We start from the raw sequence: 14,977 nt of genomic DNA, 5'->3' as shown, positions 1-14,977 counted from the left end.
AAAGGTTCAACTAAGAGGTTAAAAACAAGCACATATCGGCCAAATATCGGCCAAAATAAATCGGCAGCATCAATCGGCCATCGGCCGACCCGGATTTCAAAAGATCGGCATCGGCCTGAAAAAAACAATATCGGTCGACCTCTAATCTGTAATATTCAAGTTAAAACAGAATAAATTTTTTTTTTTTTTAAATTTGCAAGAAAATGTTATAGACTGATTTTTTTGTATTTGCTTGTGGCAATTTCAGTTTCTTTTCTCAGTTCAAACAGTTATGTATAATGATAATAAGTAATATTATTTGAAAGTTTCATATTGGAATAATAGTTCTTTTGTAGGAATATTTGATTCAGTATTGTTGTGGTAACTGACTGTAGAAGCAGGCTATGTCATGCATTTTTTTCCAGGCAAAACTGAAATAGGATTGTGTAAATGTGTGGATTCAGCACATTTGGCCTCTTAAAAGATACACTTTACAACTTCAACTGAACTGGTTTCATATAATCGTGTTGTTCATCTTGCGTCGTTATAGTTGTAGGCTATATGTGAGTCTTGTGCCTTGGTATGCTACCTGGATAAGCATGTGTACAGTAGCTTAATTTTTCTTGAAATTATTTTCTGTCATATAAACAAATTAATGTGTAAACAGGACATGTGTAATGATAGGTTTCACACATTGTGTGTGCTGTATTGTGAAGTCATCTATCATTAATTCACACTCCTGTCACCCACTCCGAATATTCTCACCGTCTGGGGAAATATTTGTCTTTACTTGACATGTTTTGCAAGGGCTTAGCAAAGCTTCTGTAACAAAACGCAGTGTATTTCAGAGTCATGCTCTTTAGTAATTTCTGGGTAGGGGTGGTAAAAGGGAGTCATGCAGACAGCTTTGTTTACATCTCGATGCCCCAAATGCCTGCTTATCTCAAGCAGTGAGCAGCGGTTACTGGAGACCAAGGATGTCTTATCAGTAAGGCAAACAGGTGAGCTATTGCAAGCGCATTTCTTTCTGTGCAAAAAGATGATGCATAAATTTTGAGTATGCCACTCTTTCAAATGAAGAACTCGGATCAGGAACAGTGAAAATAGAGGTTATTGTTCACAGCCTGACTGACAGTACCATTTTGGGTAATTTAATGTAATTTAAAATAAAAATGATACATAATCATTTTTATAGTAATAACCCTTTTATAAAAACTGCATTTAGTGGACATTTGACACTCAGTTCACAAACAAAAAAGCTATTTTAATACAATTCTGAAATAACAACGATTGTTTTGAACTTGTTCAAAATGCCATCTTGAGACATACACTTCTAAATTCATTTCACAAAGTCAGAGAGATCAAGTAAAAAAAAAAAGCCAGGACGTATACTCCTTGTTCTGTTTTATCCAACCCGATCTCATGAAAAATCGTACATAATTTACGAGTTGGCTATTTCATAATGTCTCGCACGATGTTGTTCACATAAACTCGTACGACTTCATCACGTGCAAATTTCCGGATGTCTAATGCGGAAGTAAGCGTGATTTCCACGCACTAGGCATTAAGGACATGCATATTAATATTATACCCTTACCCAAACCCCTTATCTAAACTTAACCAATCAGTATAGTGTGTAAACATGATAGGAAGCTGTTGTGTGTGGCAGAAGCAAGGAATTGTCGTGTATTAAATGGAAACGAAGTCCAGGGACATCATTGGCTATAGTGAAAGTCGTAGGAATTCAAACGAGTGCAGTCACACAATATCATAAGAATTAACCAAATTTATAAAAGTTGTACAAATTCTTTTCGATTTAGATTTTTTCACTGTGAGAGTGTGTTGGTTTTATCAAATCTTTGCAGCTGAAACCTCATGGGAACTGTTTCCACCCTTGTGGGTGTATGCAAGACAGAACTGTTTTAACAATGACAAAACATCAGTTATTTCTGTAATTGAAAGACCTCAAACTCAAATCTTATTGGTCTCTCGTAATAAAGTCAGCATAAAAAAGTTGTCTGCTTTTCTGTAAAAGGATTTATTAAGCTGTGCAGCTGATCAAAGTACAGAAGTCATTCTTAAGACAGAAATGAATAACTTGAACATGTTTAAGCTTTAAAGGTTTAACAGTTCAACCGTCAGTTGATGAAAAAGTTTACAAGAAATTTGAAAGTGTTTGCATATCACATAGCTTCTTGAGCAAAAAATACAACACCCCAATGGGACAAAAGGAGACCACCCTCTCCACCTTGTTTGCATGCTAAATTTCTCAGTACACAATGGCCTCCGCAGCGTGTGAATGGCTTGGCTTGGCACTTGGGAAAGACCTTGATGTCTTTGTAAAACTAGATTAAATTGTATAACCAGTAGTCACATTCCTAACATATATCAATGTGTGCTATGTTGTTCTTAGATTATTTGTGGTAGGGCGGGGTGATATGGCCAACATTTATTTATTTATTCTTCAACATAACTTGTTTGTTTACTGGTAAACTTCAGATGGCAAGCTGCCTTTTTAAAGTATTCTCAGTTTAGGATTTAAACCTACATAAGGCATGTGACCTCTTTGCGATGAAATTTTGCCAATTTAATCATCTTCCAATGATTTTTGACTCCACTGGATTGCTAACCGCCAATAAACATCACATGAAGAAGAAGTCACTTTCTTGCCTTTGACATCACTGTGGATAATGAAAAAAAGTTTCAACTAACAGCATTGGTGCTGATGTCGGAGATGTTGTTGTGTTCAGCCGATAGCTGTATTGCATTGTCACAATTATATAATATTAGCCTGATAGTTGGCTGCTAGTTTGTGGCTGCCAAGCCTCATTGCTGGTTTTCTTGACATCAAGGCTGCCTGCTAATACCTCCTAACAGATTGCTGATTTCATGACTGTGATTCAGTAAGCTAGTTGTGTATGGAGCCAGAAATATGCCAAAACAATTTGAATTTTTCAAGTTTCAGAACACCAAATTCAATATTCTAAAATTCAAAATTTCAGATCTACAGAAGGTGGGTCAGAGATCTTAGTATGAAATTATATTTAGTGTGAAAGCGATTAGTATGCGTAAGAGTAAGCATAACATATAACTCAATAATTAATGTAATTCTGCTTCATTCTGTGATCGGAATCCACATCAGATCCAAGTCGGATGTTATTTCAAACACTTGTTGGTGTTTGTAAGTGCGTTTTGAAGACATGAACATCACGAATGATCATTCAGATGTGTGTGATTTAGCAGGCGTGATTACATTATACGATTCAGTTCATGCAAATTGTAGGCTTATTGTAAGGCATTTAATGGCTAGTTTACACACCGATCTCCAACAAACGTTACAAACACAGGATGATCATTCTCACACGTGCACATCCCTATTGATGTTTAGTCATTATGCCATTTATTTTTAGTTTGACTGTCAAAATAATTTTAAACTGAACATTTCACGTGTTCTTGTCATAAATCTTCAAAGCTGCAAAATAAGTTTAAACAAGCAGCATAAAAGGTTCGATTTTGGGTAATGTTGATTATTGTTAATAACAATGTAAAAATGTATATTTACTGTTTCATAGTGTTATTCATCATTATGAAGGCATTTCAACGACATTAATCCGCATGCGTTATTGATCCTCGCACGTGTTATTGATGCTCGCACGAGTGATAGTGTAAAGCCGCGCGAGGAAAAAGGAAGAACTCACGCACGTGCGTTTTAAACCCTCGCGTGCATTGTTGACACTTGCCACAGTAGTTCATTGCCGCACGATGAAACGGGAAGATTCTGCGCGTGCATGACATCTGCGCGCGTGCAATACAAGATCTAGCACGCGAGGGTATGCCTGACAGCACGCACAAGACAATTCCCCATATCTCCCGCTCTATTTAATCTCATCTGCTGCTTTTGCTTGCTCAAACACTTTTGTTTTTGGCAGTCGTGGGGTGGGCTTTGCTCTTTTGATTGTAAACTAAAATGTCATTGGTTACTTAACCTTTTCCGGAAGTCTTTTTTATTATATATTTTTTATTATTCTTGTATGATCATCAACAGAAAGGCAATCATACCTGAAAGATTTACAAACAAAGACTGAAATGTACACATCATATTCTCCACAACATACCAAAAAATAAATTACAAAAAATAAGTAAAATAATCAAAAATAAAAATAAAGAAGGGGAATAGAAGATTTTTACATTACAAAACCAATCCTTCAACAAAGAATACACATATTTTGTTTTGGGACTTTTCATCCCACTCAATGTCTCTAAATACATTGAAAATTCCTCTGTATTTCAGTGTTCAGTTCTTCCTTTATCCTTGCACGAGCAAGCATCAATAATGCGAGCGAGCATCAATAATGCGTGCAGATTAATGGTGTTGGAATGATGAATAAAATTATGAAACAGTAAAAAGGCTTATACATTTTTACATTGTTATTATTAACAATAATCAACATTACCCAAAATCGAACCTTTTTGTGCTGCTTGTTTAAACTTATTTTGCAACTTTGAAGATTTATGACAAGAACACGTGAAATGTTCCGTTTAAAATTATTCTGACAGTCAAACTAAAATAAATGGCATACTGACTTAACATCAATAGGGATGTGCACTTGTGAGAATGGTGTTCCAACAAGTGTTTGAAATAACATCCGACTTAGATCTGATGTGGATTCCGATCACAGAATGAAGCAGAATTACATTAATTATTGAGTTATATGTTACGCTTACTCTTACGTATACTAATCACTTTCACACTAAATATACTTTATACTAAAACAAATACCAGAGACCGCTTAGACAAATGTCTCATATGCTGAGAATGTGCTAAAGTGCTAACCATAAAAATCTAAATCATAAAAGTTTAAGAACCACTTCATGGTCAGAATGGCGACCTTTTGAATCACGCTCGCGTCAGAGAATTATTGCATCTCGAACTGTAATTGGCCAAAATGCTGCATTCAACTTTTCCGAGACCCTCTACTCTTCCCTGTGGAACACGGAAGCTTGATCTCTGACCTAGTTTCAGTAGATCTGAATTTCTGCGGTTTGAATTTTAGAATATTGAATTTGTTGTTCTGAATATGTTCTTCATCTTGAAAACTTGAAGATGTATTTTTTAAAACGGGATATTTACAGTGTAAGAATTCAGAACCAAAAATTTGCTGTTTGAAAATACATATTTCAAAAATTGTGCCATTAAAAAAAAAAAAAAAAAAATCAGTTTGGTTAAATATGAAATGTCCTGGATTGGAGTTTAAAAAATTCAAATTCAAACCTATATAAATTACAACGTAATATAAAATTTGGCAAAAATCACACTTATATTTCAAATTTACATAATTCAAATTCAAATTGTTTTGGCATATTTCTGGCTCCATAGTTGTGTCTAAATTTGGCAAACTGCTTATGTTTTTAGTGACACTTCACATACCTGATCCGATTGTCTAAATGTAGAACATAGGCTAAATATTGAAAATTACTCAAAAGATTATCTTCAATATCGAAAATGTAATTTTTTCGATAAATATCTAGGCATATATTGTTTTATAAATATTTATTATTGAAGCAATATTAGCAAGAGTGCTGTATGTCCAGCTATCAGCATGGTTGTGATTCGGAGTAAACTACTTTCTTACTACTTTTTAGAACTAGGAAAGAAAGCTTGAGTTCCAATCTACGATATTGAAGAGAAATGTGTGTAAGCGAGAGAGCAATTGCCTTACAGTGATTAAAAGTAATGCTGCAGCTATTAGTTTAAAGCTATTCCTCAGCTTTAGTGTGATTGTAATCCACTACAATCGTAGAGTGATGCTGCCATATGTGCTATCTGAATTATCCTATGAGTATTTCACTCACGTTTAATTGTTTTGTTGTTTTCTTGCGGAACTCTTATTATGACACCGATACCAGACTCCCCTTCGCCATGTTGAATGTTCTCCTAACTCGGCGGGTAGGCACCCGGAGCATGTTTGATTACTAAATCTGTCGTGACTCAGAGACAGAGTCAGCTGTAATCAGTAGTAATGCTGAAGCTGTTAGTTTAACTCTCTTTCTTAGCTATAGTGTTGTAGTAATCAGAGCGATCACGGAGATAGAGATAATTCTGGATAACTTAAAAGAAATTTGCACACAGACTGACACAGTTGTCAACATCAGTTCAACTCACTTATAGCACACACAAGATGGTATTTTATACCAACTGCTGGTTCAAAACTTTAAAGTCACAGGGATGAATGAAAATGTACTTACACATCTGCATTGCTCTTACACGTTAGTTTAGGACACCACTGACACAAGCGGAGTGATACAAACAGTAAAGTGTCCCAGTGCTGATGATGTGAGCTATCAGCACTCTTGGAATGCCTTTCGTCCAATCAAATTCAAGTACTGGAACTTACTGCTTCATATATATATATATATATATATATATATATATATATATATATTAGGGCTGTCAATCGATTAACATTTTTAATTGAATTAATTACACGGTGTCCCGATTAATTAATCACATATTTGCTGAGAAAGCCCTCATATAACAATAATTCAATATATAAAGATTATACATATTTATATCAATATATAATTATACATAGTTATCTTTAAATATTAAAAATTATATATATATATATATATATATATATATATATATATATAAAAATATTCAGATAATTAAAATGCATTACATTCTAGTAGCAGAAGAGTTAATCAATGATAAAACAATACAAAAAGCGGCTTTAGAATACAATGTATTGTTTACTACCATATTATTGATCATAAGTCAATCATTGGCATACAGTTCACAGCAATCCATTTCACAAGTGAATTTTTCAATCAGTTGAAGATTTATTATGAGGGCTTGTTTAAGAGCCTGTCAATCTACACCTGAGTCAGACATGCTTGTGTAGCGTCTTTGGTGCGTTGCATCATAAACATAAAATGTTTAGTTCACTGTTTCACGTTAAATATAGTTTAATACTCAATCTTTAAACACATCTTGAGATCCCTTAGTTGCATTTGCTCTCCTTCAAGTGCTTTGAACGCAAGAATGTAACGCATGTTTGCGTTGTTCTTCCTACTGAATTGTTTTCAGTGTATAAACTGTGCGTTGCTCATACAGCTGAAATTTCACTTGCTGCCCTCTGGAGTAAACAGGTGGTACTACAAGCTTGCATTTCTCAGGAATCTTCCTTATTATGGTGAGATTAATTGCGATTAACGCGTTAAATTGACAGCCCTTCGCAAAGTTTTGCTTTCCTGGCCATATATACAGTGAGATGCATGTTAAATCCTGAACACACGAACTAAAACTGGCAGTTATAACAGAATGCACTGGGTGGACACATTTGATGATCAAACCGTTCTGTCAGTGCATCTAGATGGACACCAAGAAGTGGGATATTGTGAGAATGTGGCTTACTGTGAGAAAGCTGGGTTCCTGTTTAAACGTACTGGATAAGCGGTGTACACTTTACACTCATATATATGCAACTTGTCATAAAGCAGTGTCCTCTTAACAACCTAATCCCCATGACGCTTCTGTAAACAACAAACATGGCATCCACAAAGCCTTTGCTAGCTGAGGTAAGGGACATTCCATCATTTAAACTGGTGTCTATAAATGAGTATAGTTTACGGAGCATGTGGATATGCTTGTTTTTACAATAAAAACATGAGATAAAATATAAACATAACTATTATTTGTCGAGTGTTGATATGTGTCCTGTACGTTATCTGCGTCAGTCTACTTTATTACTAGTCCACTTTATTTTAACGCATTGCTTGTTTTAAATATATATATATATAAAAAAAGAATAATATAAGCTTGTTTTGGATATAATTAGAAGCTTGTTGTTTTAATGGTGATGCAACCTTTATGACTAAAAAATTATTTTGCAATGTCTCTTTCTCAATTACCTTCATTTAAATAATAGAATATTCGAATAAACATTTTTTTATGAGCCTAAATATTCGAATACCAAATTATTGATGAACGCCCATTCCTTTACATGCACTTTAGACAAATACATTTAAACTCAGTTTTTCACAATTACTGACATTTAAGCATAAATATATTCCCTGTCTTTGCTTAGTTAGGATCACTACTTTATTTTAAGAATGTGAAATATCAGAATAGTAGTAAAGACAATTATTTATTTCAGCGTTTATTCCTTTCATCACATGCCCAGTGGGTCAGAAGTTTACATACACTTTGTCAGTATTTGGTAGCATTGCTTTTAAATAGTTCAACTTGGGTTAAACAATAAGTTGCTGGAATATTGGCCCATTCCTCCAGACAGAACTGGTGTAACTGAGTCAGGTTTGTAAGCCTCCTTGCTTGCACTTCCTTTTTCATTTCTGCCCACAAATTTTCTATCAGATTAAGGTCAGGGCTTTGTGATGGTCACTCCAATACCTTGACTTTGTTGTCCTTAAGCCATTTTTCCTCAACTATGGAGGTATGCTTTGGGTCAGTGTCCATTTGGAAGACCCATTTGCAACCGAACTTTAACTTCCTGGCTGACGTCTTGAGATGTTGCTTCAATATATCCACATCATTTTCCTTCCTCGTGATGCCACCTATTTTGTGAAGTGCACCTGTCCCTCTATGTATATATATATATATATATATATATATATATATATATGTATATATATATATATATATATATATATATATATATATATATATATATATAAAATGGCAATGTTTGGCAAAGAAAGGCAAAGAAATGATTATCCATAACAAAAATTTGCATCATTTAGGCTAATATTAGTTAAAACGAAAGACCTAAAATATTCAAACTAATATTATAAACTGGATAGTTATCACTCTAAATTCTGATTTGATGTCAAGATGCAACTGCCCTGAAACTTTAAACATCTGAACTCCACTTTGCATTGTGCGTAACATCCTTTAATTACATGTTTTTTCTCATCTTGACTTGTTGATCACATTACTCTGTTTCTTCAACACTCTTATATGTAGGCATAGGCTAAATAATTTAAAGCACTCATGCTACTGAAAGCCAGACAAATATATCTACTGCTGTGTAAATGGTATAGCAGTTTCTTTTTAACTGTCATACCACCCAGTTCCAATTTGCGGGTTTTAGCACAAGTTATAAATGAGGAGCTCAAGACCTATTCTGTCTGAGTTTGCCATTAATTGGTTCTGTTTGAATTGCAAGCTGGCATGTCTCAGCCCTGCAAGGCACAGGGAAATGTCTGGTATGTGCTTTTACTGTCTACTGTTCACCCGTTAAATCCAGAGTTTGACACACCCTCACTGGCTACTCACATGAACAAAGCTGGATTTGGCTGCTGATGTTTGTGCTTATGAGCATTTCTCATATCCATTCCACTCTGTGTATCTGGTTGAATTCTGAAGTCTTTTTCATAGTCTTTTCATATATGACAGCCTTGTGTATTTCTTCCGGCTCCAGTTGTCTTTGAATACTCTTTAACCCCTTCAAATAATTTTCTGTAAATGTATTGTGCAACTGCAAACAGTATTAATTTTCATTTTGTAAGAGCTCTTTAAAAAGCATTTAAATGTCCAACCAAACATATAGGCTAAGCAAAATGGATTCAACTTTTTGATTTAGGAGAATAGGCATGTTAATGCTGAAGGATAATGGATCCATTACCCTAAGTTTTATAAGCTCATATTTGTGACCACACCATCATGGGCAGTGTGTTTGATTATTGAAAATGGCCCACAGCAACTCACTATATTGACCGCTTCCTCTAAATATAGCACTACTAGTATATCATAATTGGCTCTGAACATGCTGCACTTGTTTTGAAAGATATTGCCAAATGCCATGATGAAGGCTTGATGACCAAAGTTCTCTCAATTTCCTCCCATAGGAACCTGTTTTAAAGCTCCTGTCAGAACCCCGCTGTACCAGTCTTGACCAGTCTCTCCATGTGCAGAGCAAGGAAAAGCTGACACCATGGCCCACATATCCAGTGGAAATGGGTTTAAGCTTGACAGACCAGCCTCTCCTGGGGTGGTCAGGCCCAAAGGGATGGTGGGAAAGGAGGAGGCTTTACAGATGGAGGAAGAGGCCTTAGCTAAACTTTGGCGAGAGAAAAGACACATACCCCCAGCGTCTTGTGCTAATCCCCTTCCCAACGCGACAGTGCAAACATCTTCCGCTAGCCAGCAGGAGAAAGATCTCATTGTCTTCCCTGAATCAGAAATGCAGAAGAAAGAAGACAAAGACAAGTTTGGGGACATTGATATAGAGAAGCTAACCAAGGAGGAGCTGGAGGAGCTGCTTCTGGATGACAATTTTGGCTTAAACAAAGTGACAAGGCCGCCTTCTCTTCTAGGTTGCGATCTCAGTGCATCATATCCTGGAGGACACTCCTTCAACCCTGCATCATTCCACTGGACACCAAACACTGTTCTACCTACCCCAACACACCCACAGTCTCCCATCTTCTCCTGTGCTTCCTTTCCAAAGCCTCCATGCTCTTTCCAGAATGGCTTTAGTCACGCAATGCCTCCATTTATTAGTCTATCAGCCCAACCGACTTCCTTTATCTCCTTTACTCACATCCAATCACCTGCTGCTTTGGTCTACCCGCAGCCTGCCATCACCCCAGAGATGGCCAAGCTGTTTGACAAGATTGCCAGCACTTCAGAATACCTGAAGAACGGCAGGTCCTCAAGCATGGATATAGACTCAGGAATTGCCAAGTCCCTCGAGCCCATGCCCCAGCCCTCAGAACCTCCCAACATCAGCCATTTTGAGTGGCTGGATCTTGATCCGCTCAACAAGCGTAAGGTGGAAGTAGAGGAGACCCCAACTGTATCAGGCAGTCCTTGCACAGAGGAATCTGAGACTGCCAAAGACCCATGGGATGTGGTTCTTCAGGAAGAGCCTGAGGGTGTGGATAATGGCATTCCTCCAGCACAGATGAAGAGCAAGGCTACTTTGGCCTCTCAGCCCAGAAGAGCATCAACAGGGGCGGCCGTGACTAGAAGCCATTCCCTCAATATACCTGCAACCTCAACGCATCACAACCCAAGCAAACAAGTAAGAGAACTTCTCGTTTCTGCTGACCGAGAACTTGTTGGCAGCTCTTTCTGTTTAACACACTTCAGTATTGACTGCAGAAGTACTTCCTCTTCTGCATAGTAGGTCTGACCATCACAGATTGACGTAGTTAATAGCTCTGTAGGAAGTAAAAATGATCCTGTCATCTCCACAGTAAACTCCCAGTCAGGCATCCTCCAGCTAAAACCTCTAGAGATGATTATGTTACAATGAAAATGGCCAGATATCATGTTTGCACTGCCAAAACAATCAATTGAGCAACAACTCTGTACAATCAAATACGATCTGTCTGATGCCCAAGAAAACAACTTAACGAATACTTTTTTTTTAATAAATAATAATAAAAAATGTAGTAGGGATGGGCACGAGTACTTGTGAGTTGTGTTGTCAAAAGTACTGGCACTTCGGTGCCAAGTCGATACTAAAATAAAAAAAGATGTAACAATACCAGTGTTTTTGCAGTATTGGTAGTACAGAGCAGAGAGCACCCACTCTATCGGGTACTAGCATGCAGTATAACTGACACACGGCTGCTTTAAAATGCTAATTTTGAGTGCATCTCTGTTACTCCTTACACTCAAATGGACAATTAATCAAATTAAAATCGTGACATCTTACTGTGGAAGAGTTGTGTACTTTGAATGTACTATAAATCCGACCGCTAATACACTGGAAACTCCACAGACATTGAGAATCATTCATGACATGTTGTATCAGATGAAAGAGCAGAGCACTAATCTACTGTGAACCACACAGCACATGTAAACTATATATTTCTATAATGAAATCACAGCGTTTGCACTTTAGTATCTACTCAACTTTTAAAATAACAGATGACCAAAGTGCTTCATAGTAATAACATTTAAAACATAACATTTGAAAATTACAACATACACAAACATCAGTAATCTAAAACTCAAAATACAAACACTCCAAATCTGTGTCTTACATTTCATTTGTCATGCTCAAAGGACAGTGTAAAAAGATTCAGACATGACCTAAAGGTTTCTGTGTCACAGACTGTTTTCATGGAAAGTGAAGGTTCAGGCAAAATATACATGTCATAATAAAATCACGTTCCAAAATATAAGCTAGAGCCCTGAAATTTAAGAAATTGTGACAGAAATATATTACAACTATATAGTAAAATGTAATATTAATTGTGATGATGATGATGATGATAATAATAACTAAGCAATATATCACAAGCAAGACTGCTGTTTAATAAATGTTTGGTAAAGAAATGCAATGACATGTTGAAAAGTTACATTTTCACTTGTTAAAAGTTTTAAGAATGAAATGAATTGACACCATTTTGATGATGAAATTAAATTAAACCCTAAAACATGGAGTTCTGGAAAATGTAGTAATAATGATAGTAACTAAAAGGAAAACGTGATTTGGTAAAGAAAACGAATAACGATTTCAGGGCGCTACTTAAAAACACTAAAGCAATGCATCCTTGATTGAGAAACACTTGAAGGAAACATGCATTTTTAAAAAAATTTATTATTTACATTGAAAAGTAACTTTTTAACAGTCTAGACAGTTGTGTTCAATAACACATTATCATATTATCATATTTTTGCTGTGGTATCAAAATTGGTATCAAGAAACATGAAATTTAATTGGTATCGGTACTGACTACTGACATTTTTGGTACCTTGTCAACACTACTTGTGAGCACAAGGATTGATCATGATCATGTGTGACATGACAGCGAGATGCAATGTAATAGACAAAAGGCATTGTTAACATCATCTACGCTTTTTTCCAATTGTTATTTCTATAAACCGATCAGCCACATCATTAAAACAACCTTCCTAACATTGTGTAAGAAAAAAAAATTATGATCTCAGTGTTTTGGAGCGTGTTATGATTGTTGGTGCCAAATGGACTGGTTTGAGTATTTCTGTAACTGCTGATCTCCTGGGACTTTCACGCACAACGGTCTCTAGAATTTACTCAGAATGGTGCCAAAAACAAAAAACATCCAGTGAGCAGTAGTTCTGTGGACGGAAATGCCTTGTTGACTGGTTCGAACTGACAAAATCTACGGTAACTCGGATAACAGCGCTGTACAAATGTGGTGAGAAGAATATCATATCAGAATGCTATTCTGAGATGTGGGTTGTTACTGTTTTGGTGGCATGAGGGGGACCTACACAACTGATTAGACATGTGGTTTTAATGTTGTGGCTAATCAGTGTATAAACCTAAGCAAGATGAACCTCTGACTATTTTGCTGTGTCTTGCTGATCTTTTCAACATCTTGCAAAGAAATACTTTGGGATTAAAATAAAGGGGTCGGAGGGTTCAAAGTCAGATTGACTGTGAGGCTTTTTCTTTGTTGGGGAAGAGAGAAAATTCAAATGTAAATTCCCAAGAAACCTTGAAGCAAATATTGAGTGTTAATAAACAAACTATTTACAATAATATAATAAATAGACACGAGGGACAATAAATACAGACTACACTTTCATACAAACAATAAATGGCAACACTTTACAATAAGGTTGTATATGTTAATATAATAGTTCATATAATCATTAACATAATTAACAATGCAAAACACTTTAACAGCATTTATTAATCTTGATTAATGTTAATATTTACATATACACTACCGTGAGTCATTTACTCATTCTTAATTCTTATTTTTTTTCTTAACATTTTACAATAATAGTAAAGTCATCAAAAATATGTAATAACAGAAATGGAACTATGGGAATTATGTTAAAAAATAGGTCAAAAATTCAAAATAAATAAAAACTGTGTTATATTTAAGCATCTTCAAAGTAGCCACTCTTTGTCTAGAATTTGCAGAAATGTACTCTCGACATTTTCTCAACCAGCTTCTTGAGGTATCACCCTAGGATACTTTTTAAACGTTATTGAAGGAGTTATATGCTGGGCACTTATTGGCTGCTTTATTTTTTTTTGCAGACCAAGTCATCAGTTTCAAACATTTCATGGACTAACAATGAAAAATAATATATTTATAAATTAATTTCAAATAATACATTTTGTAAACTAATCATTGTTCATTGTGAGTTCATGATACCTAATGCAGTTATTAATGTTAATCTATAGAACCTTATCGTAAAGTGACAATACACAAACAGTAGGCAAAGTATGCTTTAAACATCTCATCCAGCACTCTACAACAATTACATAACATTTATTTTTAATTGGCTAGGGTGAGGTAGTCTTTTTATTTCTCTAAGTTATGTACTGTGTAAATGTTTTTCAATTTAGAGGAATATCTTCATTTGTCTGGATCATATATCAGGCCAAGTTCATAGTAAAGAATGCACTCTGCCTTCCTAGAATTTTGGAGTAAATGGGCTCTTGTCTTTGTGTATAGTGAGGACTACTGCTGGGCTCATTAGCAGAGACAAGCCCCAGCTAGCTGTCTTTGCCTCATAGGTCCTTCCCTGACATGCCTGTAGCAGGGCCACGCAGCTCCACGTTGCCATGGCAGCCCTCTTTCAAAGAAGATAGAGAGGCGAAACTAATCTGAGCTTTAGCTTTGGTGTACAGTTACTCTGCTTCACTGCACAGAACATCAGATAATCTTATCGCAAGCCCTGGATATTTTAGCCCTTATCAGCAAACACAACCCAAAAGACCTGTTTGTTGTTGTGGGCAATATCAGGCTCTGTGTAAGTGGCTCTCTGTTGCATTACTTGATGCTAACTGGTTCAGGTTACAACACATCATCAAAAGTTGTTTCTTTTTGAATGAGGCTTAGAGTATTTGGGATTCCTGTCAGCCTTGAGTTGTGTAACACAGCTCAAACCCATACAACCTAAATTATTTACTTTAAGTATCCCTTGATAGAAGTTATGTTAACCTTTTAAATTATAAGGAATTTTAATTTTTTAATTTTCTATTTTTTTTTTTTGCATATGTCTTAAGTTTAGTTT

General features: G+C 35.8%; 1 protein-coding gene across 1 annotated transcript in view; it reads left to right on the top strand.

Moving 5' to 3' along the window:
• LOC127661687 (phosphatidylinositol 4-phosphate 3-kinase C2 domain-containing subunit alpha-like) overlaps positions 1-14,977 on the top strand; it is a 54,316-nt gene that overhangs the window by 3,870 nt on the left and 35,469 nt on the right. The window contains exon 2 of the mRNA XM_052152514.1: positions 9,850-11,027. Coding sequence (XP_052008474.1) covers positions 9,936-11,027 — 1,092 coding nt within the window. The 5' untranslated portion in view covers positions 9,850-9,935. The remainder of the gene's footprint in view (positions 1-9,849; positions 11,028-14,977) is intronic.

This window comes from Xyrauchen texanus, chromosome 21, assembly GCF_025860055.1.
Source record: "Xyrauchen texanus isolate HMW12.3.18 chromosome 21, RBS_HiC_50CHRs, whole genome shotgun sequence".
In the NCBI taxonomy this organism is placed as follows: Eukaryota; Metazoa; Chordata; class Actinopteri; order Cypriniformes; family Catostomidae; genus Xyrauchen; species Xyrauchen texanus.
Note: the sequence above shows the minus strand (reverse complement) of the source record. Positions and strands in the feature narration are given on the sequence as shown.